This window comes from Haliotis rufescens, unplaced genomic scaffold, assembly GCF_023055435.1.
Source record: "Haliotis rufescens isolate VD_foot unplaced genomic scaffold, xgHalRufe1.0.p SCAF_10, whole genome shotgun sequence".
NCBI lineage: Eukaryota > Metazoa > Mollusca > Gastropoda > Lepetellida > Haliotidae > Haliotis > Haliotis rufescens.
In genome coordinates this window covers 28799727-28825763 of record NW_025963780.1, presented here as the reverse complement: position 1 = coordinate 28825763, position 26037 = coordinate 28799727, and the positions used below count along the sequence as shown (strand labels likewise).

Genomic DNA, 26037 nt, shown 5'->3' with positions numbered 1-26037 from the left:
ATGTGCTTTTCTAAGCACCATTTTTATGAGGTTGAAGATCCAGTTTTACTTAGTGAAAAAAAAGTGGGTGGTGCGATATTTATGACGAGGTGTATATAGACTTACAAATATTTTACAGACGTGATACTGGTATTTTCTTGGTACCCCGGGGAAAAAAACTATGTACACACTTTTGTTGACTGGCCAGACATCTACAATGCCAACCACACTTACATATATGTATGAGGTGAGGTGAAATGGGTTAAACACACGTGCGTGCGTGCGTGCGTGCGTGCGCGTGTGTGTGTGGCTGCTTGTTCGATTTTATAGTGCACTTTAGCAGACATGTCTAACGGAGAGACTGTCTAACAGTGGTGGCGTATGGAAATATCTATATTAAATGATAACATGATGAGGTGATACGGTCACCGCTGCTAGGGTATAGTGCTTTCAGACCACTCACTCACTCACAAATATAACTAACAGGAAATTTCCCAACGATTTGACAGGATTTCGTCTTGGTGCTGAATATAAACTTTGCCAAATATCCTATATACCATACGTTTATTATCGCTTCTCGTTAATTAAAAGGAAATCCGAAGCAAATGTTTCATGGCCAAAACCTAACGCACAATTACATCCTTTTGACTTTGACTTTGACTTTGACAGGAGGATCTGAGGAAAATCATCACTCAGAACGAATTGCATGTAGTGGGCATAATCTCCGTTTAAATTGCCTGCAGTTACGAAGAGTCATTGCTAATTTGAAACATGTTGATTTATTTCGATATGGCTGTGTGTGAACAGTGTTGACGGTCTGGTGTGGTAGACCCCGGGCGCTCCATTAATAGTTTCCCGTCCACGCTTAGCCAGGCATCTCAGGCGAGCGATGTCGCCCACAGATAGTACGTGGTTTATATTGAAATGTCACCTGATCATCTGTTCAGCACACAGGCCGTAGACAACAGACAACTCGTGGTCTTCACACAAACGTTATTGGTCCTCGCTGGTTCAGTGAGACACAGTTTTGATGACGAAATTGTCGCATATGAGCAATGTATGAATCATTTGTTTAATTAGTTACATGCGTGAGTAAGACTCCAGACAGACACGTCATTTGCCCTTGCAGATATAGGTGACAAGGATATGAATGATTTGTATAATTAATTATACATGCATGAGTGACTTGGCACAAGGTCTAGTAGGTACCAGACAGACACGTCATTTGCCCTTGCAGATATAGGTGACAAGGATATTAATGATTTGTATGATTAATTAAACATGCATGAGTGACTTGACACAAGGTCTAGTAGGTACCAGACAGACATAGTATTTGCCCTTGCAGATATAGATGACAAGGATATGAATCATTTGTATAATTAATTATACATGCATGAGTGACTTGGCACAAGGTCTAGAAGGTACCAGACAGACACGTCATTTGCCCTTGCAGATATAGATGACAAGGATATGAATGATTTGTATAATTAATTATACATGCATGAGTGACTTGGCACAAGGTCTAGTAGGTACCAGACAGACACGTCATTTGCTCTTGCCGGTATAGATGACAAGGATATGAATGCTTTGTATAATTAATGAGACTGCCAATGTATAGAACCTGCTGACTTGGTACAATCACGGAGATACGAGTTTCCACTCGTTTCTGTAATCTCTTTCCACCCTTTTTGAATGCTGAAAAAGAACGTATTTAACCTTTGCGGTGTTGGGGTTGTGGAATCATGTCGATTGAATGCCGGCGTGGTAGTATGGCTGTGCTGCACACTCTGCATCGGGGCCAGTCAATTAGTGGAAGTACTTCCGGCTGATCTGATGTCTGGCATGCTGTCAGACAGAACATGCTGTGTCAGGTTTATGTCCATGTCCGTGTAATTACAGGAAGTACCTGGTGGAGTTACCTCCCTTTCTCTCATCAGCAGCATGCGTTCATTTTAACAAAATGGAAAGTCATGGAGGCGATTCATGGAATGTTAAACATTATAACAAACACTACAATTACCCAAATATTATATACTCTTCAAAAAAAGAAACTTGACATAGATGTAAAACCACTTTTTGCCAAATATCTAAAATTATTACATTAAATGAGAACCAAATAAGTCAAACAGAAAGATGATGTGTCTATAATTCGCGAAAACAAATGCAAAGCACATAAACGTAGCGTTTGGGGATCAATTTTACAGCTTCATCCAAACGAAACCGCCTGTAAAAAACGTGCAGCACAGGACCCTGCATTTAGGCATGCAGAGTTGACGACAGACCAAGGTCAGGAAGACCAAGGGTGACAACCCAAGCACAAGATCGGTACATCCGGGTGCGACACCTCCGAGACCGCACTACCACAGCCACGTCTACAACCACACAGATCCCTGGGGTACGCAGTATATAAGATCAAACGGTACGCAACAGACTGAGGGAGGCTGGACTTTTTGCACGAAGACCTGTTCGACGTCGTGTATTGACCCCACGTCATCTGGCGGACCGTCTGCTTTGGTGCCAACAGAGGGTTAGATGGGCTGATGGGCGCGCACGTGTCTACAGACGTCGGGGTGAACCTTACGCCCCAAACTGTGTGCAGCAGGTTGTCCCATTTGGCGGCGGGAGTGTCATGGTATGGGCCGGAATTCATCACGGTGGTAGGACGCCCCTCGTGCATGTGGCAGGTGCATTGACAGGTGTGCGTTACAGAGACTTGATCCTACAGCCTTACGTTCTTCCTCACGTCAACGTTCATGGCGGACAGTTCCAGCAGGACAACGCTCGACCGCATATTGCACGTGTTTGTTAGGACTTCTTACAGCACAACAACATCCAGACATTACCTTGGCCAGCCCGGTCACCAGATATGTCGCCGATTGAGCATCTGTGGGACGAGTTGGATCGACGCGTTCGCAAAAGGAATCCACCGCCCAGAATACTTCCGGCGCTTCTTGATGCACTTCAGCATGAATGGCAGCACATCCAACAGCGTGTTATTGATAACTTGATTGCATCTATGGGTCGTCGGTGTCAAGCGGTGATTGATGCACGTGGTGGGCACAACCGATACTGACATTTTCTGTACCCCTGTGACATTAACTGTATCGTGTACGTGTGTCTGTCTAGGTGACACGATTGATGTTTTGAACATTGTGTACATTGATCTTCAAACAGTGTTTCAATTATGGTTTCTGTGTCCTATTTTGAAACAATCGCATTATATTACATTTTGAAAGTCAGTGTCAAGTTTCTTTTTTTGAAGAGTATATATACAATCTCTCTGCTTACAACTCGAGCAGTTCACATTAAAGCACACGACTTATATATGAAATATTGGCTTTGGTAAAAAAACATTGGATCTTACATTATCTTGAACGGTAACGATCTCATTATGTTATGTTTGAAACTATTACTTATTTACAGTAAATTTGCGTTACCAATGGGTAACATTTAAGGAAAGACCTCTCACAAGAGTTCCATCCTGTTCTTAAGATTCTTCCTCTTGCATCCAATTGACTGCATTGATATGAGATATGTCACATGGCCACTGACTATAACATAGGGTGCATCTTTATTCATGAGGCAGTAAGAATTAACAAGCCCCCAGTGATCAAGCAAACCAAGTCTTACTCATGGCCTATTAATCTCTCTCCCTCTCTCTCTCTCTCTCTCTCTCTCTCTCTCTCTCTCTCTCTCTCTCTCTCTCTCTCTCTCTCTCTCTCTCTTACCTTTGTCATTCTTACCCTTGTCTCACACACACGCACACTACTTTAATCTTCCTACGTACCCCTCAAGCCTAGTGATAGTGACCCCTAACATGTTTCCGTGACACAGGTTTCACAGTTTTGTCTGTATAATGCAGTGATAATCACACGGGTCGAACAGTACTGGATACAGGATGACTTGGTCAATCTAATTCTGTCTTTACTTAATAGCCCCACAGACCAAGCACAGGCATCACCGGGCACGACGAGATGCGCAACCAAAACCCGAACCAGCGTCTGACGGTACGTCTGTTTCCATACAACCATTATTAGCATATAATATATAATATATTTTATATGTGTACCAGGTTATGTCTAAAGGATATCAGCTCGCGTAATGTTTAATTGTCTTTTTTCTTTCGAATTTCTTTGGGGGTAACTTAAATTTGGACACATGTGATATTTTGATAATTTCCAAAATTAATTGAGAGAAAATATCGATTTAAATTTAGCATTCTTGTTCTCACCAATCGCACGATGGTGTAAATAAAAGTATTCGTAGGCAAATTATGATGTTCAATATGTATATAAGTAGGAGATGATGGTACATGTTAAATGTTATACGTGGAACTTAATACGGTAGACTACGGTTAAAACGAACTCGAGGGGACCACTAATCTTAGTTCGTAATAACCGTAGTTCGTTATAAGCATACATACAGCATATATACAACAAATGGTCGGGACCCAAAAAGTTCATTATATCCGTCAGTTCGTTATAAACGTAGTTTATTGTATGGTGATTTACATATAGGTCAACAGTACCCCGACTGCCTTCATGAGTGTAGACTACACGTAGAACAAATAATAAATAAATGAATAAATGTGTAGACTGTATAGATGACCCATTCGATATTCCTCACTTGTCGTTCATTCTGCTATTTGATACTCTTAAACTCCATCCATCCATACCTTGCCATTCCCTCTGTTTGATACTCCTAAAATGCCAATCCATCTATTTGATACCCCTTAGCTGCTCATCCATCTATTTGATACCCCTTAGCTGCCAATCCATCTATTTGATACTCCTAAACTGCCAATCCATCTATTTGATACTCCTTAGCTGCTCATCCATCTATTTGATACCCCTTAGCTGCCAATCCATCTATTTGATACTCCTAAACTGCCAATCCATCTATTTGATACTCCTTAGCTGCCAATCCATCTATTTGATACCCCTTAGCTGCCAATCCAACCGTTTGATACCCTAAACTATCACCCCTTCTATTTGATAAGTTGCCAATCCCTATCCTATTTGATAAGCTGTTGATCCTTCTCACATTTGATACACGATCCTTCTTTTTGATACCCCTAAGCTGCCAGCCCTTTGGTTTGATAAGTTGCGAATCCCTATCCTATTTGATCCTGTAGTCATAAACAGTCGACCCTTCTCATATGTGAGGTGGCACGGGTGGCAAAGTCGTCTAAGGCGCTGTGCAGAGTTGCGTCCCTTGAGCAAGCCAGAAACCTATGAGTGTGGGTTCGAATCCCGGTTCGCCCCGATTATGTTTCTAGGTTTGTCAGCACCATACCTGTGCTCGTGGGTTTCACCGAAGTGGTAAACGTCTGGGACCTGCATCACTTCATGAAAGTGAGTGAGTGAGTGAGTGAGTTGGGTTTAACGCCGTTTTTAACAGTATTCCAGTTGTATCATGGCGTGTCAGCTTAATGTGGGAGGAAAGCCCGAAGTGATGCAGGTCTCAGACGTTTACCACTTCGGTGAAACCCACGAGCACCGGTATGGTGCTGACAGACCTAGAAACATAATCGGGGCGAACTGCTTCGTCCTTGATGACTGGGCCATCCGTGCCCCCCGGACAACAGTGTCAGTTGTTGCATATACATGTAGATGAAAATTCGTTTCCATTTTAGAACGAATACGAAAATCGATGTTTCCATTCCAAAACATATTGTTTTCAGATACTTCCGTTTCTCCTTTCCCGCTCAGCCAGTGTGGGAAGAACCGGACGTGTGTCAGGTACGTTGTCAGCGACTGCAGATACTTGCTGTAAACGGTAAACTGTAAACACCGAGAGTATTATAATTTGTTGACGGACGCCATTGGTCGGCCATATTGATTTGTGTAAGTCTTTCCGGGAATGATTATGTCTCCAGCACCCCATAATTGTCTCCAGCACCCCGTGATTGTCTCCAGCGACCCATGATTGTCTCCAGCATCCTATGATTGTCTACAGCACCCCGTGATTGTCTCCAGCATCCCATGATTGTCTCCAGCACCCCGTGATAGTCTCCAGCACCCAATGATAGTCTCCAGCACCCCATGATTGTCTCCAGCACCCCATGATAGTCTCCAGCACCCCGCGATTGTCTCCAGCACCCCATGATTGTCTCCAGCACCCCATGATTGTCTCCAGCATCCTATGATTGTCTCCAGCACCCCATGATTGTCTCCAGCATCCTATGATTGTCTCCAGCACCCCATGATTGTCTCCAGCACCCCATGCACCGGGGCACCGGGGCAGAATCGGCGTAAATTAGCCCATAATTAGAATTTTTTCTCTGTGTTGATTCCGGGGCAGAATAGATCCCTAGTACCCCATGTATGTCTCCATCTGTTGATTGCGGGACAGAACAGCTTTAAGCATCCCATAGCTCCTCGTATCTCATGCTTGAGGATCTCATGCTTTCAAACACTGGTACGCTTGGTCTGTACTATATTGCATGTGGTGCTTAACAAGATATATTTGAAGCAACATGTATACTAGCCATGCCTTTTTATCACCACCCCTGCTGTCGAATTCGAAGATCTAAATTTTTTATCCTTAGTTTTGAAAAATATAATTTCGGGAGTATTTCAGAACCCATCACCTATCACAAGCCACACGTTTTGTTCACGAATTGCAATTTCCTTTAAGATCGGATTCTTATTAAAAACCAATGTTGCAATTCAGATATGGTTCTTCTGGTTGTGATCACATGACCTGCGATTACTTCCTGTCATATCACGTGATGAACTCGGATCGGGTGGACCTGGAATTGAGCGGGAAGAGCAAGGGCTGGGTGGCCGTCGGGTTCTCATCGGACGCAAAAATGGTAAGAAGGGTTGAATGTGACGTGTGGGTGAGTTGGGTTTATCGCCGCTTTGAACAGTATTTCAGATATATCAAGGCGTGTCAGCTTACTGTGGGAGGTTACACGGGAGGTGATGCAGGTATTTAATGTTACTACTCAGGTAAAACAAGTACGGGGCTGACAAACTAAGAGCGATCTGGGTTTCCAACCCGTGGTCATAGTATCCTGACACCCGGAGGTAACATATAATGGACAATACTACAGTACTGCAATATTGTGTAGTTCGATGTTCCTGGTTCGATTCAAAGATTCAAGCGAGGCCTGGTTTTGAGTGGGTTTTGTTTTTAAATATTGTTCAAGAAAAGAATTTTCAAGAGTACTGCATGGTCAGGGCCCGACAGTTTTCACTCACTCACTCACTCACTCACTCACTCACTCACTCTCACTACACAGAAACTTTAATTTGAGTGAGTGAGTTGGGTTTAAAGCAATCTCATTAATATCAGACCTCAGTTCTCGCTACCGCTAAACAAAGATCTGAAGACATCCCATTAGGGGTCACGTCAGAACGACCTTTCATCCGACCAAATCAGAGCATCGCTTATGAAAGATTATGAAAGTGACAGTCGGAATGTGATTTCTAATCATGCAACCTCGAAAATTTTCGATTAGTTACGGGTTTAACGACTGAATCCATACAATCTAGACCATCTATTAACCATTCCAGGATGTTCTTTTGTTTAAGTTTCAAATTTGTAATCGAAAATTTGTCAAAATATATTTCGAAGCGTAGTCGCCAATTTGAAATTAGTGCCGTAAAGCACGAGAAAGCTGCCTTCAGATTGGTCATTCCATTGGTCGGTAAAAGTTCGCGCAAGGTCGGTCTAACGTGACCCGTAATGGGATGTCCTCAGATCTTTGTTTAGCTGTAGCAAGAACTAAGATCTGATTTTAATGAGATTGGGTTAAAAGCCGCTTTTAACAGTATTCCAGTTATACCACGGCGTGTCAGCTTCCTGTCAGTCGAAAGCCTGAAGTGATGCAGGTCTGAGACGTTTACAGCTGTGGTGAAACCTACGAGGCGGTATTGTGCTGACAAAGCTAGAAACACAATCGGGGAGAATCGGGATTCGAACCCAGAATCATTGGTTTCTGGCGTGCAACTCTGCACATCGAATTGCCACTCGGCCATCCGCGGCCCATCTTATTTTAAGAAACAGGGACTTAAGATACACACGTGAGGTACATCTTGAAATGTCCATCAACGACCAGCTGACGTATCCAGGCGTGAAGATCCGGTTTAAAATGGAGATCCGTGTTAGAATCCGGGTTGACTCTCCCCGTAAAGATCCAGGGCCTACTTGCAGAAAGCCCACCCCCAAATCAGAGGAGGCGGTAGGTTAGCCAAGTGGTTAAAGCGTTCGCTCGTCACGCCGAAGACCCTGGTTCGATTCCCCATATGGGTACAATGTGTGAAGCCCTTTTCTGGTGTTCCAGACGTGATATGCTGAAATGTTGCCAAAAGCGGAGTAAAATCCTACTCATTCACTCAAATCAGAGAAAAATCAAATAGGCCAGGCGTTTTATTCATCATTTGAAAGCGTGCGGTACATTTTTTTTTCCCAATTTCAATTTAGTCAAATTCACAGGTTTTAAAGTTCAAGGGGTTCACTTCCATAATAACTATTTCATCCCGCCGACTCAAAAGTAAGGAGGCAGAAAATGTTCACCAATGGGATAATGAACTCGTCCAGTCAATTTCCTTATATACATTATTAAACTTCAGAATGAATGTCGTTCGCGTGTTCTATTTATGATTACAGGGAGGGTGGTAACAAATACCATTCAGATGGATTTACTGAAATTGATTTTGCGTCTTAAGTTTATCCTTATAAGCTGAGTTTTAAAACCTCGCATTGTCAAGGGGAGGTTGGGTAGCCTAGTGGTTGAAGTGTTCTCTCGTGACGCCGAAGACCTGGGTTCGATTCCCCATATGGGTAGAATGTATGAAGCCCATTTCTGTTGTCACCACCGTGGGTATTGCTGGAATATTGCTTAAGGCGGCGTAAAACAATACTCACTCTACTCTAATTGTGTCACTAAATCTTATGATAAATCAATTTCTGTATCATCCTTGTTCAGGGCGGAGATGATGACGTCATAGCGTGCAAACTGAAGGACGAATTAACGAATACCATCCAGGTGGCCTCGCTCACGAACATTGTCGCACACGCTGCCCCGGAGCCAAAGCCCAGCGCCTTGACCTTGAAACACTGGCAGTACAAGGACGGTTATATTTACTGCCGGGTCACACGGCTCTTGAAGGTCAACAAGAGGAACAACCTGGATTTTTCAAACGACTGGTTTCAGCTTTATGCGCGTGGCTCGGTCGGAAGTAGTAAGTTCTTACCGTTGTTCTTCTTGTGGAGCAGTTTGTAAACAACTGAGATCACTTGAGAGCAATTTGTTCATTCATTTATGTTTTTGTATTTGTTTGTTTTAAATTCATTTATATTATTCTTTCTGTTTCTAATATGTATTCCTGTGTTCTATTTTTCTTTAAAGGTATAGTTAAAAAAAAAGATTGTAGTGAGGGAAATGCACTTGGGCTCAATGACCCGTGACCATCCGGGGTAGAATAGGTCTTCAGCAACCCATGCTTGCCGTTAAAGGCGACTATACTTGTGATAAGAGGCGACTAACGGGATCGGGTGGTCAGGCTCGCTGACTTGGTTGATACATGTCATCGTATCCCAATTGCGTGGATCGATGCACATGATATCAATCACTGGATTGTCTGGTCCAGACTCGATTATTTACAGACCGCCGTCAAATAGCATGAATATTGCTGCGTGCGGCGTTAAACCACAAACAAAACTTGGGCTCAAGTAAAACATGGCAATTCTTATGTTCTGTATGTTGGTAGCACGCGGGATGTGTGTTAAGTTGCCAGTATGTTAAATTACCATTGATGGTGTCAGTGTGAAACCGGGTTTAACGTCTCGTTCAAAACTATTTCACTTATCAACCAACGTGCATTCAGGTGGGAGGGTGGCAGAGAGGTATGTGTGTCCGGACTAATGCCGTTTTTTACAGTGCTAGCCCACTGAAATACTTTGCCGCAGTTTAACATGATACCCTACTCAGACACGTTATACCGACCAGTCCTTGTATTGTCCCTCTAATGCCGAGACCGAGGCATTGTGACAGCAAGCAACGTCTATAAGTATGACGCGGACAGGGAATCGGACCACTAACCTTCCGGTTGGAGGGGTAAGAGTGGGGTGTGTATGCGTGCGTGCGTGCTTGCGTGCGTGCTTGCGTGCGTGCGTGTGCGTGCGTGCGTGCGTGCGTGTGTGTCAAACTTTTCGTACTTTCAAACATGGGTAGACACTCTAAACGTCACCTGTTTGGGGCATTGCCATTTTAAGTAACTTTATTTTTCCAGGTGGAGTAATGCTTCAACATGATAAAACTCCCTTCACTTCGGACGAGAAAATCACCATGCTCATGACAACCAACAAGTTCACATCTTCAACCAGCAGCCGCCATCTTTATTCCATAGGCCTCCTGTGTCTCGTGTTCTCTCGTCTTGCTGTTTCCTGACGAGATCACGCCTTCAGCTCTCCACCTATCTGCCTCTAATTTTCTCCCGCCTGATTTCTGCCTGCTCAGCGGAATTTAATCTTTCGGACGAGATCGGGTGTTTTTGATAAAGTCCGGCCGGGTGTTTGGTGATAATGTCGGTTTTCAACAAAAAAAGTTAAAACGTGACGTTAAGAAACAACGGAACGGGGATGAATTAAAGTAAATCTTCTCCAATATTCACATATTGAAAATGACGATTAACGTATCTAAAAACTATATTTACACGTTTTATATCTCAGTTGATCTTCCTAACTGAATCATTCATAACACCGACTCTGCTATGTTGCCTATTAGAAGAACATTTTGGTCGATGTGATGCCACAAGATAAACAAACTGATCGGTCGCGTCACACAGCATACATTCTTCAACGTGCAGAGTCCAAGGCAAATATATCCTTACCAAATACCCATTGAATACCTTGATACCGGTTTCACGAGAAACATATATACGAATGTTGAAACGTAATTGCCCCCAAAGCCTGCTACTGTTTTGAGATCTAGCTCAAGCTCCAAGAAGCATCTTGCGAGCTTCGCATTGTGGTTTGGATCTCTTTTATTTCAGTGGGGATAATTGCATCATGGCTGACTGTTTGCGCTAATCCAGCGTTCTTGATTTGTTTTTCTTCCTCAGCGTGCCAAGGACACGGGTTTTAAAACCAAATGCTTCAGTGAACCCATCAGTGATGGAGATAGCATACGTTCAAGAAATCAATATAGATTTACATGATGCGCCAGTGTCCGCGGCATGGGTTTGCGCGAGTCTGTTTCCAGTCCGTGTTTAGAGAGACTGGGCATCCGTCTTGTAGCAATCACGGTATACGCTTCTTTGAGCGGATTTGTAGAAGTTGCAGTCTAAGATGGATGGAAATAGATGTCAACCTTTTTTATTTGTAAGTGATGTTTCTATGTAGATTCTTTACCGGGGTTTTTTCGGTTTTTTGAGAAAATGACATTTGACGCCATTATGACGCAGTCACGAGACGAGCTAATTATTCATGTTTTTTCAGAAAATCCACCAGGCAACAAATACATGGCATCACGCAACAAGCAAATCAATCACCAAACATGTAAATGACGACACACGATATAAGTAAATGACGTCATATAACAACTAAATGACGTCATATAACAACTAAATGACGTCATATAACAACTAAATGACGTCACACAAGTTAATAGATCAGTAAAAAGTGAGACATCATGCAACGGGGATGATTTGCCAAGTTGTGTGAAGCTGTTCCTAAACGCCATCTGGCCGTCAACGATGTAGTTGCCATCAGCATTTTCATTTACAGATGGCAGACTAACGGGATCGGGTGGTCAGGCTTGCTGACTTCGTTGATGCATGCCATCGATCACAATTGTGTGGATCGATGCTGATGATATTTATCACTGGATTGTCTGAGACTCGATTATTTACAGACCGCCGTCATATAGCTGGAATATTGCTTAGTGCGGCGTTAAACAACATACCAACCAACCAGATATTGTCAAGATCTTTTTATTTTGTTAACTGTAGAGAATGTGATGTATATATTAGTTTTTAATGAAACCCCTACTTAGCGAAAGATATCGAGCGACACCCAAAGGCAGAAGTCCTAATTAAGTCACAATGGAATCCCTCTCTGCAAAACGACTAGTTCTATCTTCATTGTAGAGAAACCTAGTGACGCTAATATTGTACATGAAGGTAAGCTTCGCTTTAAGATTAAGCAGCGCTTGGAATCAGCGCTTGATGTCTACCAATAAGACACAAATAGAGAATCTCACCCGAGTGTCTTTTGATATCAAATATATCAACACGAGTTGATAAAAGTGGGAAAACTCTGAGGCTTGCCGAGGATTTTGTTCCACTTCTATCAACGAGTTTTGATGTATTTCATATAAAAAAACATGAGGGTGAGATTTTACGTATCATCCAACATCATTCTTCCACTTTTACAGTTATTAGACAGTAATAAGCAGTGTCTTAAGTGTAAAAGATACTGCTAACAGCTTCAGTAGCAGAGCCATTAGTGATGTCATTTGATTGTGACGTCATGGTAACCAGTGACGTCACAATGCACTTCAAAGCATTGTGATGCAATTTCATTGCAGTGTAGATATCGCTTGATCTCACCCAAGCGATATCTCCTGTGGGAGCCAGTTTTGGATGATAAATCCTCTTTTATGCCTCTTAGAATGTCCCTATTGCAAAAGTAATACAGTTATTGTATATTTAAATTTTGAGCAGGGGTTCATAGACATCCAGACTGGAGTAATACCCTTGCTACATGTGCATGTAAGAGTGGTATAAGATATTGATGCATGTCATCATATCCCAATTGCGAATTCAATGCTCATGTCAATCACAGGATTGTCTGATCCAGACTCGATTATTTACAGACCGCCGTCATATAGCTGGAATCTTGCTGAGTGCCGCGTTAAACAACAAACAAACGAACAAGTTATTGTTGTCTCCAAAACATTGTCTAACTATGAAAGCATAACATCAGTGCAGAAAAGCCAGAAAGCAAATGACAAAAGAATCTGGTTCGGCCGGACCTGGTATATTTTCTTTGTTTACGGATTTGAAAGTTTTGTTAGTGAAATATTTGGTCGATAGGTAAAACAAATAAGCGTACAGGTTTCTTGTAATCGATTTAAAGTTCGATTTGGGTCGGTAGGTGGTAAAATAATTAAATAATGACCTGGTTTAGGTCCTAAATTATAAATGTAAAATATGACAGTGGCATTTTTTGTCATTTATTTATTGGCAAATCGATCTTGACAGTCGGTGTTACAAAAAAAAACTGGTTTCTGGTTATACTTTTTTTCAGAAATTCCATTTTTAAGTTCGGCAGATCCGTGAACTAAGAAAAACAACGTACAGCCTTATAGAGGCCTTTAAAACACATAAGAACGTACCACTATCGGAATCCATCTTTCCCAAATTAATTTTGGGAAAAAGAATATCAACGCAAGTTTTTCCTTGCGCAGTTTATGGTCGAGGGAGAGGAGATTCTCACGTTGAGAACAGTACCCAGCTGAACACCTAATTAACTCTTGAATCATATATAAGGAACCTCGTTTACCCAGACTTCGCACGTGCCAGGCGATAACAGCTGAGAACATGTACTGTGTAAGGGACTTCCCCGTACCAACGATTCGTTTATCCGGAATTGTGATCATCTGAACGATTTGAATGGGAACGATAGTGTTCGGTTAAACGGGGTTTTGCTGTACATATGTTCTTTCTGAGTCATCAAACATCTTTATTTAGTTCATAAATCAACTTAATGTGTTAGTCAGCACGTGATGCTCCTGGAAAAAATGGGTGAGGTTAAATGGGGTTTAGAGTGAGTGAGTGAGTTGGGTTTAACGCCGCTTTTTAACAGTATTCCAGTCATATCACGGCGTCTCAGCTTAATGTGGGAGGAAAGCCCGAAGTGATGCAGGTCTCAGACGTTTACCACTTCGGTGAAACCCACGAGCACGGGTATGGTGCTGACAAACCTAGAAACATAATCGGGGCGAACCGGGATTCGAACCCACAATCATAGGTTTCTGGCGTGCCTAAGGGACGCAACTCTGCACAGCGAATCGCGGTGCCTTAGACGACTGGGCCACCCGTGCCCCCTAAATGGGGTTTAGATCCGCGTTCAAGATTATAGCACTAGTACAGCGACGTGCATTCACGTGTGTGGGTGGCTGCTTGTGCTCGGTCGGTATAATGCTAGTGGTATATTGCTATCCCACTGAGTTGCCATCCCTCAGTTTAACATGAATACCCCAATCAGACACAGTATACTGACTCCGAGCCGACCAGTCAGGGTAACAACAAGTACCATCTTTTAACGTGAAATTTGGGTTTAACGTCATGTCCAAGATTATTTCACTTATATAGCGACGTGCATACGCGTGTGTATGTGGCTGCTTGTACTAGTCCGGACTGATGCCGATTTATAGTGCTAGCCAACTGAGATGCCATGCCGCAGTTTAACATGAATACCCCAATCAGACACAGTATACTGTCTCCGAGCCGACCGTTCCTTGTTTTATCCCTTTAATGCCGAATGTCAGGCAGGGTAACAACAAGTACCATTTTCTTACCTCTCTTGTTTTGTCTCGGCCGGGGATCGAACCCCGGACCTTTCGCTTTTCGAGCTCTATCCACTTGACCACGGAGGCGGTCTTGGAATCAGTAACTACATGATATATTTGAAGAGTTCATGACATTGACGTGTTTGTATTCGTCTTGAAGACATTTTTTTGCTAAAATGGTTGTGCGCTACGAGCCCCAGACACCCGTGTATATTTCGCCTATGAAGACTGACAGATATATATTGAAATGCCAATCTATGTACAGTGAAACCCCGTTAATTCGGACACTCGTTCCAACTGAAATCGTCCCTATTAACAAATGTATGTATTAAAGAGTCATGGTTACGGAGTAATGTCACTTGATGTACATGTAAGCGTTCCCAGCAGTAATCGACCGGTATAGCGAGATTTCCGGTATAATGAGGTTCCAGTTTTAAAAGGGGTCCGGAATAAAGGGGTTTCACTTTAAATGCTTCCTTCCGTGTTCATTTGCGATAATTTTATATGAATTGTCTTTACATGAAATTTAATGTTTTTATCATAATTCTCTATTTGGGTGTAGTCTTGTAAGGTACAGTTTTTCGATATTTGATTTTTTACATCAGATAGACATTTGTACAGTTTAATATTGTCATCCTCTGCACACAAGGGTAATGTAATTAAAACCAGCGCAGCTCATCTGATACATTTGCTGTAATTTTTCAGCCATCCAATATAGACAAAACACAAATAGTTACAATAAATGACGAAGTGCTTATCTGTTCTTATGGATATATATATTCGGAAAAGATGTAAACCGCTTCGTCACAATTAGTACTAATTATGCCCCTGTGAGCCGAGGATGTCCTTCGTGGCGTGTTGCGTATGTTGTCATGCCTTATTCGTCCATCTGTCCGCCTTGGCCTCTCCGGTGGAATTGTCGCAGGCTGATAGTGCCCAACACTGGTGTATGCGGTACAGAAATCTAAAAACCTTTGAGTCAAACCTTAAAGTATAGGAATTACAATAGTCTTAACGCTAACATCGCTTTGTGGAACCGGCCCTTGATCAGCAGACATTGAAAAAAGCTTCACAGAGAAATAAAATCCGGTCGTCAGCAGGGGGTGCAACTCTGCTTACTTTTCCAACGTAATATCGTTCGTATAGAATGCTCTTTATTCAAGCGAAAAATTATAAAGGGGTCATTCCACCAACAAGTCATACTATATTTAGAGTCCCTTTAGCGGTTAAGGTGTTCCCTCGCCACGTCGAAGACCCTGGTTCGATTCCCAACACTGTTTGAAGCGAATTGTAGCCCGTAATGATATTACTAGAATATTTCTGATATCGTCGTAAAACAATATTTATTTAATAATATCAGTCAAATAAAACAGAAACAAATATAGATGTTCGATTTGAGATACATGTAAGGTACATCGGGTTTTAAATAAGAAGTCCTCACTTTTAGACCTGCTCCTGAGTGCGACGTTGCTGTTTGTTATAGTTAGCGGGTTGTCTACAAACAAATTAGCTTGAGTACATTCAAATAAAGATGAAAATAAATTTCCGTTTCGAATATCTCTATTAGAAAAAATATGTAATGCCAATTTTGAGTAAATCTTGTCAGTATCCCGTGCATTTGATTTGCTATTTTGTGAACAAATACACAGTTACGTTTTATTGTAGTGTTGTATTTCTTAACGGCTACCTTATCCGGATTCTGAATTAACCGGACAGGGGCTAAAACAAAACCTTTTTATATTATTTCTTGTTTTGTTGATAACCGATCATTAAATGGAAACAGGAAAAATAACATGTCGCCTTATTGTGTCAATAGGGGCGGTTGGGTAGCCTAGTGGTTAAAGCGTTTGCGAATGCCCGGGTTCGATTCCCGACATGGTTACAATGTGTGAAGCCCATTTCTGTTGCGTAAAACAATACTCACTCACTCTACTCCAATTGTGTCACTAAATCTTATGGTAAATCAAGTTCTGTCTGATCCTTGTCCAAGGCGGAGATGATGACGTCATAACGTCCAAACTGAAGGACGAATTGACGAATACCATCCAGGTACAATGAGTGAAGCCAATTTCTGGTGTCCCCCGCCGTGATATTGGTGGCATATTGCTGAAAACGGCGTATAAACCACACTCACTCACTATTGTGTCAATTATGTTTGTAAATGTTTCCCTAAACATTAAGTGGAATGAAACCTCGTGAAAGGTGGCGGGTGTGTCGCCATGTACTCATACACCAGTGTTCCTCACTTCCAGCCTGGGGGTGGGGGGATGAACCCCACGAACACATCGCCCCAAGGCCCAGAACAGTTATACGTGTCATATGTTATATTTTCATATTTATGCTGGAACCAGTGGATCTGTACATATGCAGGCAGTCGCAAGGAAAATGTTTAATTTCATTTTGATGTATTTAATGTACAGTATAGAAATAACGTATTTCTCACACATGGCGTCTCGTGCTTTCTCGTCGTATCACGTTGTACGAAATGCTTAAGATGCCACGGGTTATGTCCCTTTAAGGTTCACTCTGACTTTCTAGACTTGTGCTTTTTCGGTAGATTTTCGGTTTATAGTCCGAAATCCAATATGGAATAAGGGGTGCGATGCATATCCCATGCACCTGTTTGGTTCCTCGTGATGTGCTCTTAAGTTATTAATCAGTTATATGACAAAGAATTACCCTATTAATCTGTTAGGTTCAAACGCACATTGAGCGAGTGAGTTTGGTTTAACGCCGCTTTTAACAATATTCCAGTTATATGGCATGTCAGCTTAATGTGGAAGGAAAGCCCGAAGTGATGCAGGTATCAGACGTTTACCACTTCGGGGAAACCCACGAGCACGAGTATGGTGATGACAAACCTAGAAACCTAGAACCGGGATTCGAACCCGCAATCATAGGTTTCTGGCTTGCACGTGTGGCCTTGTCATCTAAGGCGCCGCAATTCACTAAGTAACGTCCCTTGGACACGTCAGAAACCTAGGATCGTTGGTTTGAATCCCGGTTCGGCCTGATTATGTTTCTAGGTTTGTCAGCACCATATCCGTGCTCTTTGTTTCACCTAAGTGGTAAACGCCTAAGACCTGCATCACTTTGTGGGTTTTCTCCCGCATAAAGCTGACATGCCATGATATAACTGGAACATTGTTCAATGCGGCGGTGTCTTTATAAGGGCTAAGTCTTGGTCTATCAAGTAACATAAACATTTGTGCTTACTTCTTAAACTTGGGCTACACAGCTGCACTGATTTCCTTATTATTTATGCTGTTTGTTGTGGTTATTGGTGTAGTGAAGTGTATGTGTTATATGTAAGTATTATAACAAACTACTTTTTACTTGGACTTGATGTTTATTAAAATAATTATAAAACGACGTTTTGTTGCTCTTTTTTCCGAGGCTGTGACAACTTTGACTGCAAATGGGAAGGTGGATGAAGACAACAGCTGACATATTTACAAAAAAAGTATACACCCATGTTTGATGGTGGCTAAAATGAAACAAACAACAAATGAAGTCTTTGCTAGACATTTAGAAGTTGGGAGAATATGAATACATGGTTCGATGCTGATGTGTTTGCTACGGGTATCATAGCTGTGTTTTCGGCTTTACGTTTTGGTGTTGCAGAAACAGCCGAATGTGAGATTGACGACGCAAACGAACCGAGTTACTTCCCTTTACCCGATGCATTCCGATAAACATCGGTTCATGTCAAGTTCAACGATACGTATGCGAGATAAGCAAGTTACCTAACATATCTTACGATTGATTTCTCAGGGGGCTACATGGTAAAAATTAACCAATCAGAAGCTCTTATTTTAATGAAAGGTTACATAACTTATACTGTATTACACAGACAGACAGACAGATAGTTTATTTATGTCTCGCCTCAATTTAAATATAAAAGGCTATAAAAATAACATAAAATAAAATAAAATGAGCCACTCCCATTGGAGTTATGAGAGACAAACTACTAGAAGTAGTATAACCATAGTTTAAAAACATTATCGAAGATAAAATTCTGTGCAACATATATGCAAATTAGAAAATATATTAGACTTTATGTAAAATATTACTACGCAGCTGTAAAATTGCCTTGCAGGTGTTGGCACTAAGCGTTACAACACTGGGACTGGCCAGGATAAAACAAACTTTCACAATATCACATTCATCTTTAAAACCACACCACACTTCATTACATTTATCTAATAAAACCTGTCGAACGTCATCATAAGTCGGGCAGTGCAATAGAACATGGACTTCGTCTTCCACACACGTATCACAATAAAAGCCCACTCTCTCGTTGAAAAGTAGGTTTGTATATCGCCCAGTCTCCACTCGTATTGGGGCTACATCACATCTGAATACAGCTAGAGAGCGTCTGATAGGCTTTGACATAGGAATCTGATTAAAATAAGCAACATTATATTCGTTCTTCAGCTGATTATATAGTCGTAGCTTGTTGCCTCCGTTACCGCTTCGACTGTTCACTTGACTCACTGAAATTTTCCATTCCTCCTTGAAGCGTTGAAATACAGTATCTCTCACTTTACCTCCAATTTGACGATAGTTATACATGTTATTTGTGGAGGTAAAAACAGATGGACCTAATTGTTTATACTTCGCGTGTTCTCTGAAGTTCCAGTTCCTCTTGTTGTTTAGTGCGTGTTTATTGGCCCACACTTTTCTTGTTAATCTATCTTGTAGAAGGGAGCTGCAACGTTTGTAGAACTTTGAGATAGTTTCCCATTGTCTTACTATTGGGGCAATCCACCCCATGTCTCCAGATACAGCATTATTCGGAGCAAACTTTCTCAATCCCATGAAAAATCGCATAGCCTTGTTCTGGACTGCATTGATACAGCTGAAATTGTAAGTTCCCCAGATAGCTGATCCATACTGCATTGTCGCCCACACCATGGAGTCGTAGAGTTTAGTGTATGTATTGTACTGCATCCCTCCGAGAACCTTGAATTTTGATATCAGCAGCCCTAACGCTCTGTTAGCCGAACTTGCTATAGCTTGTCCCATTCTCCTATAGTCCAAGTGTTCAGAGAGGAGTAAGCCCAGATAATTATAACTGTCGACAATTTCAATAACATTCGTCCCACACGCGAAACGCTGTGTAGTTTGACATACCGATGGATTCCTGAAGTGGATTAACTTGGACTTTCCTGCATTTATGTTCATTTTATTTTCAACGCACCACTTATGGAGAACGTCCAACAACAGATTCATATTCTCCTCATTTTTTGTAATGAGTATGATGTCATCTGCATAGGTGAGGATACTGATGTTTTCGCCGTCGACTTCAACGCACCTGCACGGGACATATTCACAAATATTGTCGACGGAACTAATACCGTTATTGCTCAGCTAAACTGTCGGTTAAAGAAAGTATATACCCATGTTTGATGGTGGCTAACTAAGAAACAAACAAGACTTGGTTATTCAGTGGTGATGTATTTCATACGGACATCAAAGGCGATATTACATACACCATATCACGAGTATCGCACAACAGGTGACGTGCACATGACGTCTCAAGGAATAGGGTTGGGTGAAATTCGGGTTTAACGTCGCGTCATAGATTATTTCACTTATATAGCGACGTGCATGCACGTGTGTATGTGGCTGCTTGTACTAGTCCGGACTGATGCCGATTTATAGTGCTAGCCCACTGAGATGCCATGCCGCAGTTTAACATGAATACCCCACTCAGACACAGTATACTGACTCCGAGCCGACCAGTCCTTGTTTTAGCCCCTTAATGCCGAGCGCCAGTCAGGGTAACAACAAGCACCATCTTTTAACGTCTTCTGGGCCCAGTTGCACAAAGCGATCTTAGCGCTAAGATGATCGTAACTCCCATGCTTAAACATAGGCTTACAATAGTCGTAGCGCTAAGATTGCTTTGTGCAAGTGGGCCCTGGTATGACGCGGCCGGGGATCGAACCCCGGACCTTCCGCTCTCCGGGCGCCGGGGCGCTCTACCTCGGAGGCGATTCAAGGGGGTTGCAATTTCACAGTAAGGAAATTTCATAGAGTGAAGTGCGAATTTTCAAGTGTTAGCTTGCTTTTGCCAGGCAGTTTAGTTATTGATCCGATATGCGCTTCCGCCGGGCTGCAGAAGTGAGGACGCCGTACGAACTGGGTTTAGTGTCGCTGTGAACTGTATTTTATTTACATCATGGCGTGTGAGCCTAAAAGGATATGAGACTCGGGTCAGTTGGCAGACTTAATGGATCGAGTGTTCTTGTGACCTGGTTGATTGCGTGTCATCGTACCCCGGCGATCAATCGCCTTCTTGTCTGGTCCAGACTCAATTATTACAGCTGGAATACTGCTTAGTGCGGCGTTAAACAACGAACAAATAAAATTGTCTCGGAAAGCCCGCGGAGTGTCAGTGTAATGATAATAATAATAATAATTTCGGGAGGGGGGGTGTAAGGGCCCTGAGGTGATGATGAGCCTAACCAGCATCACCCAAACACTCTTTACTGCATTTTTTATTTTAATCTGTAACTGATGCCGATTTTACACTGCTAGCCCAATGGCTTACACCATGCCGCAGATTAACATGAATATCCCACTTAGCGGGTTTTTTGACGAATTTAATCAAATTTACAAGGGTTTCCATTTAGGTTTATCCATTTGTTGTTTAACGCCGCACTCAGCAATATTACAGCTTTATGACGGCGGTCTGAATATTATCGAGTCCAGACAATCCAGTGATTGATATCATGAGCAGCGATCTACGCAATTGGGGTACGGTGACATGCATCAACCAAGTCAGCGAGCCTGACCACCCGATCCCGTTAGTCGCCTTTTACTATAGGCATAGTCGCCTTTTACGGCAAGTATGAGTTGCTGAAGCCCTATTCTACCCCGGATCTTTAAGGCTCTGATAACACGTGTAGAGAGCTTGGTTTAACGCCGCTTTGGACAGTATTTAAGTTATAGCACACCGTTTGGAATCGCTGAACGTCAGATCTGAACTACATTCTGAACGAATTACACCAGAAAAGACGTTCAATGTTTTAGAATAAAAATATACCAACTAATATGTGCACGCTAGATACATATGTGCGTAATGTACCACCACGTCATAATCTGTACACATTCGTCTGGAAAATGCTGATAATTCACTATGTTGTTTAATGCAATAAATTCAACAATGGTGTTGTTTTGAAAATATGACTCAGTCTGTCAAATTACATTTTTGACAAGTATTCTTCATTTAGAAAGTTAAATTAATCCAATGAACGGTACAGAAATTAATTCTTTTATCTTAATTATCCTTAACGTTGAAAGGGGGTACGCCGAAAGGTTCCAACCCTGTTATTCTGTGGAACGGATTATGCTGAGGGCATTGTTCGAATTCACACATTTTTCAAAATATCTATTTGAACGCATAACACTTTTGAGTAATTGCTTTCTAGATACTTTTTGTACATAATTAATTTTATAAGAACAATCAAATTCAACCGTATGCGTTCTTCAGCGTGCGGTTGCCATGGAGATGTGCTCCAGAGACCAGGGTATCATTAAATAAGAATATAGTTATTAAAGAAAACGTGGTAAAATTTAAGTTTTATTATTATCAGCTAAAATTTAACTAAAGAGGGGCAATCTAGAAGATCAAGACCCCAATTTACACTGACAATGATCACTGATTAATAAACCATGAACAAATACACAAGCTGATAAGCTGAGCATCTAAATAACAGATATTACAAGAGATAACTAAATGAACACTCTGACAAGACAATCGACAAGACGCGTAGACAGCTCATTAAGCCGGCTGTGATCAATTTACACTTGTTAATTAACTCAACACTCTAATGAGTTAAAAACCTCAGCTTGGTTAGCCAGGGAGAAATGAGTACTGAGTGCCTATATCAAAAATGTATTCTGCCAAAAGAAAAGAAACGCAAAAGTGATTTTAGATGTATATTTTATGCATCACATAAATAATCAACAGAAGGTGACATCTTCTGCTCGTCTCCTCCACAACTTTAACAGCGTGATTACAGCAAAACTTTGACCACATCTTCTACTCGATAACATGTTTTATCTCACCTTACATTAAAATACTAGCTTCTGTTTGGTCAAGGAGCGGACATTTATTTTCCATGTAGCCCGCTCATGTACCTTGCTGAGAAATCAATCGGAACAAACCTCAGGTAACTTGCTTCTGTCGCATTGGTATCGTTGAATGATTCCGATGTTTATCCGAATGCATTGGGTAAAGGTAAGTTACTCTTCGTTTGTGCCGTCTGCTAGCTGTCAAAATTGCTGAATGAAAGCGTTTAACTCGGTGAAACTTCGGACATATATTCCGGGTCTGTATGAATGAATGTTGGTGAGATAAATTCGTTCTCAACCGATCCCTCGGTGCATATGGTGAGATGTACCCAGTGTGTGAGCCTATGTATCTCGTGACGGCTCGGGGTACATAGGCTCACACACAGGTTACATCACACCATATGCCCCTCTAGATCGCTTGACAACTTATATTGATTTTTAGCCTTGAGTTAAATAAATTTTTGATAAAGCCTTTAGAGTAAATAAAGATGTTGTTATCCAAAAACTGTGTCACTTTGTCATCCGTCAACTTCTAGGTAATGCCCATACTTACTTACTTACTTACTTACTTTGGAGATTTAACGTGCGCTTTCCGACTGATGCGTATTTCGCACACGGGCCCGGCCAGGCCATTTAATGTGTTTCCGAAAGGGGGCGAAAGTGGTCTGTGCAACCCAAGAGGGGGGTTTTAGGGGTTGCTTATATAGAATTTGGGAATTTTGAGATTTGGAATAGATGCCGATGGGATTGGGGAGGAGAACTAAGGGAGCTGGGTATGGTGGATGTTTGTTTGTTTATGTGATTTTGATTTGGTAGGTTATTGTGTTTTTAGATGCGTTTTATTAGTTCCGTTTTTATTAAGAATACGCCTAAGGCCTTGAAGTTTTCTAGTTTATTTTGTGGGTTTAGTATTGCTTCTAGAGTTAGAGCCTTGTTTAGATTGAGGGTGGTTTGTAATGCGGTTCGATGTGTTAGGTAGTGTGTGCAGTGGATGAGTGCGTGTTCTGGGGTTTCTGGATGTTTGCAGTGTGGGCAGTTACCTGTAGTGTGTTTTTTTATAAAATTTAGGTGGTTATTTAGGTTGGTGTGTCCTGTTTGGAGTTTAGTGATTACTCGGTCGAATTTTTTGGATGGATGGAGAATTTTTGGTTTGGTTAGTGGTTTGCTGAGCACTTTTTTGATTTGGCTATTTGAGTTTAGATATAGGTTATGCAATTTTTTGTGATTTTTTGCTTGTTTACACTTTTAATTTCTGATTTTGAGATGGGTAAGTTTAAGCTTATTTCTGGGATTTTGAGGGATAGTTTAGCTGCTTTATCGGCGTTTTCATTACCGTATATTCCTACGTGGGCGGGTATCCACAAGAAGGTTATTTGTTTGCCTGCCTTAGTAAGGTCGTTGGAGCTTTTAAGTATTTGATTTATTAATTTAGGTCGGTTTTTGGTATTTTTGTTTTGGAGGGCTTGCAGTCCACTTAGGGAGTCGGTAAGTATTAGGATTTTTATTTTTTTATTTTGATTCTTGATTATGGAGGGCTGAGGCCATGCCCATTAGTTCTGCCGTGAATATTGATTGGTTGTTTGGGAGTCGGAAGGATTGTGTGGTTTTAGTTGGTTGTGTGGTATGGACTCCGAAACCTGTGTGTTTGGAGGTCGGATCTGAAGATCCGTCCGTGTAAATGTGACACCAATTTGGCCAATTTTCGTGTATGTATGCTAGTGTGGTAGTTTTAGCTATGTTTGGGTCGGTTTGTTTATTTATTTGGCTAGCTAGTGTTGTGTCTATTTTGGGTATTTTAAGTTTAGGGGTGAAGATATTTGATTGTTTGCAGTTTTGTTTAAGATTTTTAATTTGGTGTTCATTTAGGTAGTTTGTTATTCTTTGGGATATTGGGGTAAGTAAGGGGTGTTTACGAGCTAGAGCTTGGTTTTGGGGGCTGATGTTTTGGTTTATTAAGTTTTGGATGAGAGGGTTTGATTTGGGACGCGGCCCAGAAATTTAAGCTTAGCTGTTCCCTGCGTAGACTTAGTGGCATTTCTCCTGTTAAGGCCTGAAGTGAGGTGTAGGAGGTGCCATGTTGGGTGCGTGTAATTAGTTTGAGAGCCTGATATTGTATTGAGTCAAGTTTTTTAGATAGAGAGTTGTTTATGGTATTGTATATGGCGCAGCCGTAGTCTAGTTTTGATCTAATTAGTGATATGTAGAGAGAGAGGAGGGTATCTTTGGATGCTCCCCAGTTAGAGCCAGTTAGGCATCTTAGGGTGTTTAGGTCTTTACTGCATTTAGTTGTTAGGTTTTGGATGTGAGCATCCCAGGTGAGATGTTCATCGAAAATAAGTCCTAAGAATTTGGTTTGTTTTTGAAATTTGATTGTTTGATTGTTTGATTGTTTAGCTGGAGGATTGGGGAGGCGGGTTTCATGTTTTTATGTTTGAATACTATTCCTGTTGTTTTTTCTGAGTTAAGGGAGAAGCCCCATTTGTCTGCCCATTGTTGTATTTTATTAAGAGATTTTTGGAGTAAAATTTGGACCATGTTCATGCTTTTAGTGCGGATCCAGATGGCTCCATCATCCGCGAATTTTGATGTGTTTACTTTAGGGGATAGGCCCTCGAATAGATCGTTTATCATTATATTGAAGAGGGTGGGGCTGAGGATACTGCCCTGTGGAGTAACATTTTCTAGGGGACATTGGTCCGATAGAGTTTGGTCTATACCCACGGTTATTTTACGATTGTTTAGGAAGTCCTGGATGTAGTTTATTTATTATATTATAATGCCCATCAAACAATTCATAAATATATTTGGTTCAGTTCAGTTACCTGTACAATAAAAACAACTCTGACAGGTAGAGGATTAAGTCACGCAAAGACAACTCTCTGACACTTAGAGCTCGCTAGGTTGTCATGGCCATGTGTCTTTATCAGCTCTATAAACTTCGATGTCAGTCCGGCCTTATAGAGGTGTGATGTTAGTTATCAACGCCTACTGACTTCCAAGTCCATTGTTCTAACCACAATGAACACGTGTTGTGGAGAAGGAGACGTTCCGGGAGATGCCTTCATGGCTACATATACGTCTGCTGGAAGCAGTGCTATACCAACAGTGCTAGAAGTGTTCGTTGAATCACTTGCGTCAACTTACAACCAAAGTAAGTCTTCTCGTTGTCAAGTAAACAGTGTTCATCTTCTGAATTCCGGTTCCACCTCCATCATGGACCCGCTCAGCGCTGACATCATCTGGACTCAGAGACTGATCACCCGGGCTGTCCTGCAGGTGAAGCTCCTCAACCGCCACCTGGCGGAGATCCAGGCTCGTTACGACCACGCCCATGGGAAGCAGATGTTGCTGTGGGTGTACAAGCTGAGGATGAGGACCCTGACGGTGGAGGGGGTGAAGAACGTCTTCATGCAGTTCCTGGAGGAGAAGATGGTGGAGTTGGAGGA

The 26037-nt window shown here is 41.8% G+C and overlaps 1 protein-coding gene across 1 annotated transcript in view; it reads left to right on the top strand.

Moving 5' to 3' along the window:
• Positions 1-12401, top strand: part of LOC124135055 — a 135118-nt gene extending 122717 nt beyond the window's left edge. The window contains exons 4-8 of the mRNA XM_046500233.2: positions 3915-3986; positions 5663-5720; positions 6655-6796; positions 8918-9173; positions 10224-12401. Coding sequence (XP_046356189.2) covers positions 3915-3986; positions 5663-5720; positions 6655-6796; positions 8918-9173; positions 10224-10381 — 686 coding nt within the window. The 3' untranslated portion in view covers positions 10382-12401. The remainder of the gene's footprint in view (positions 1-3914; positions 3987-5662; positions 5721-6654; positions 6797-8917; positions 9174-10223) is intronic.
• Positions 12402-26037: the final 13636 nt, after the last annotated feature.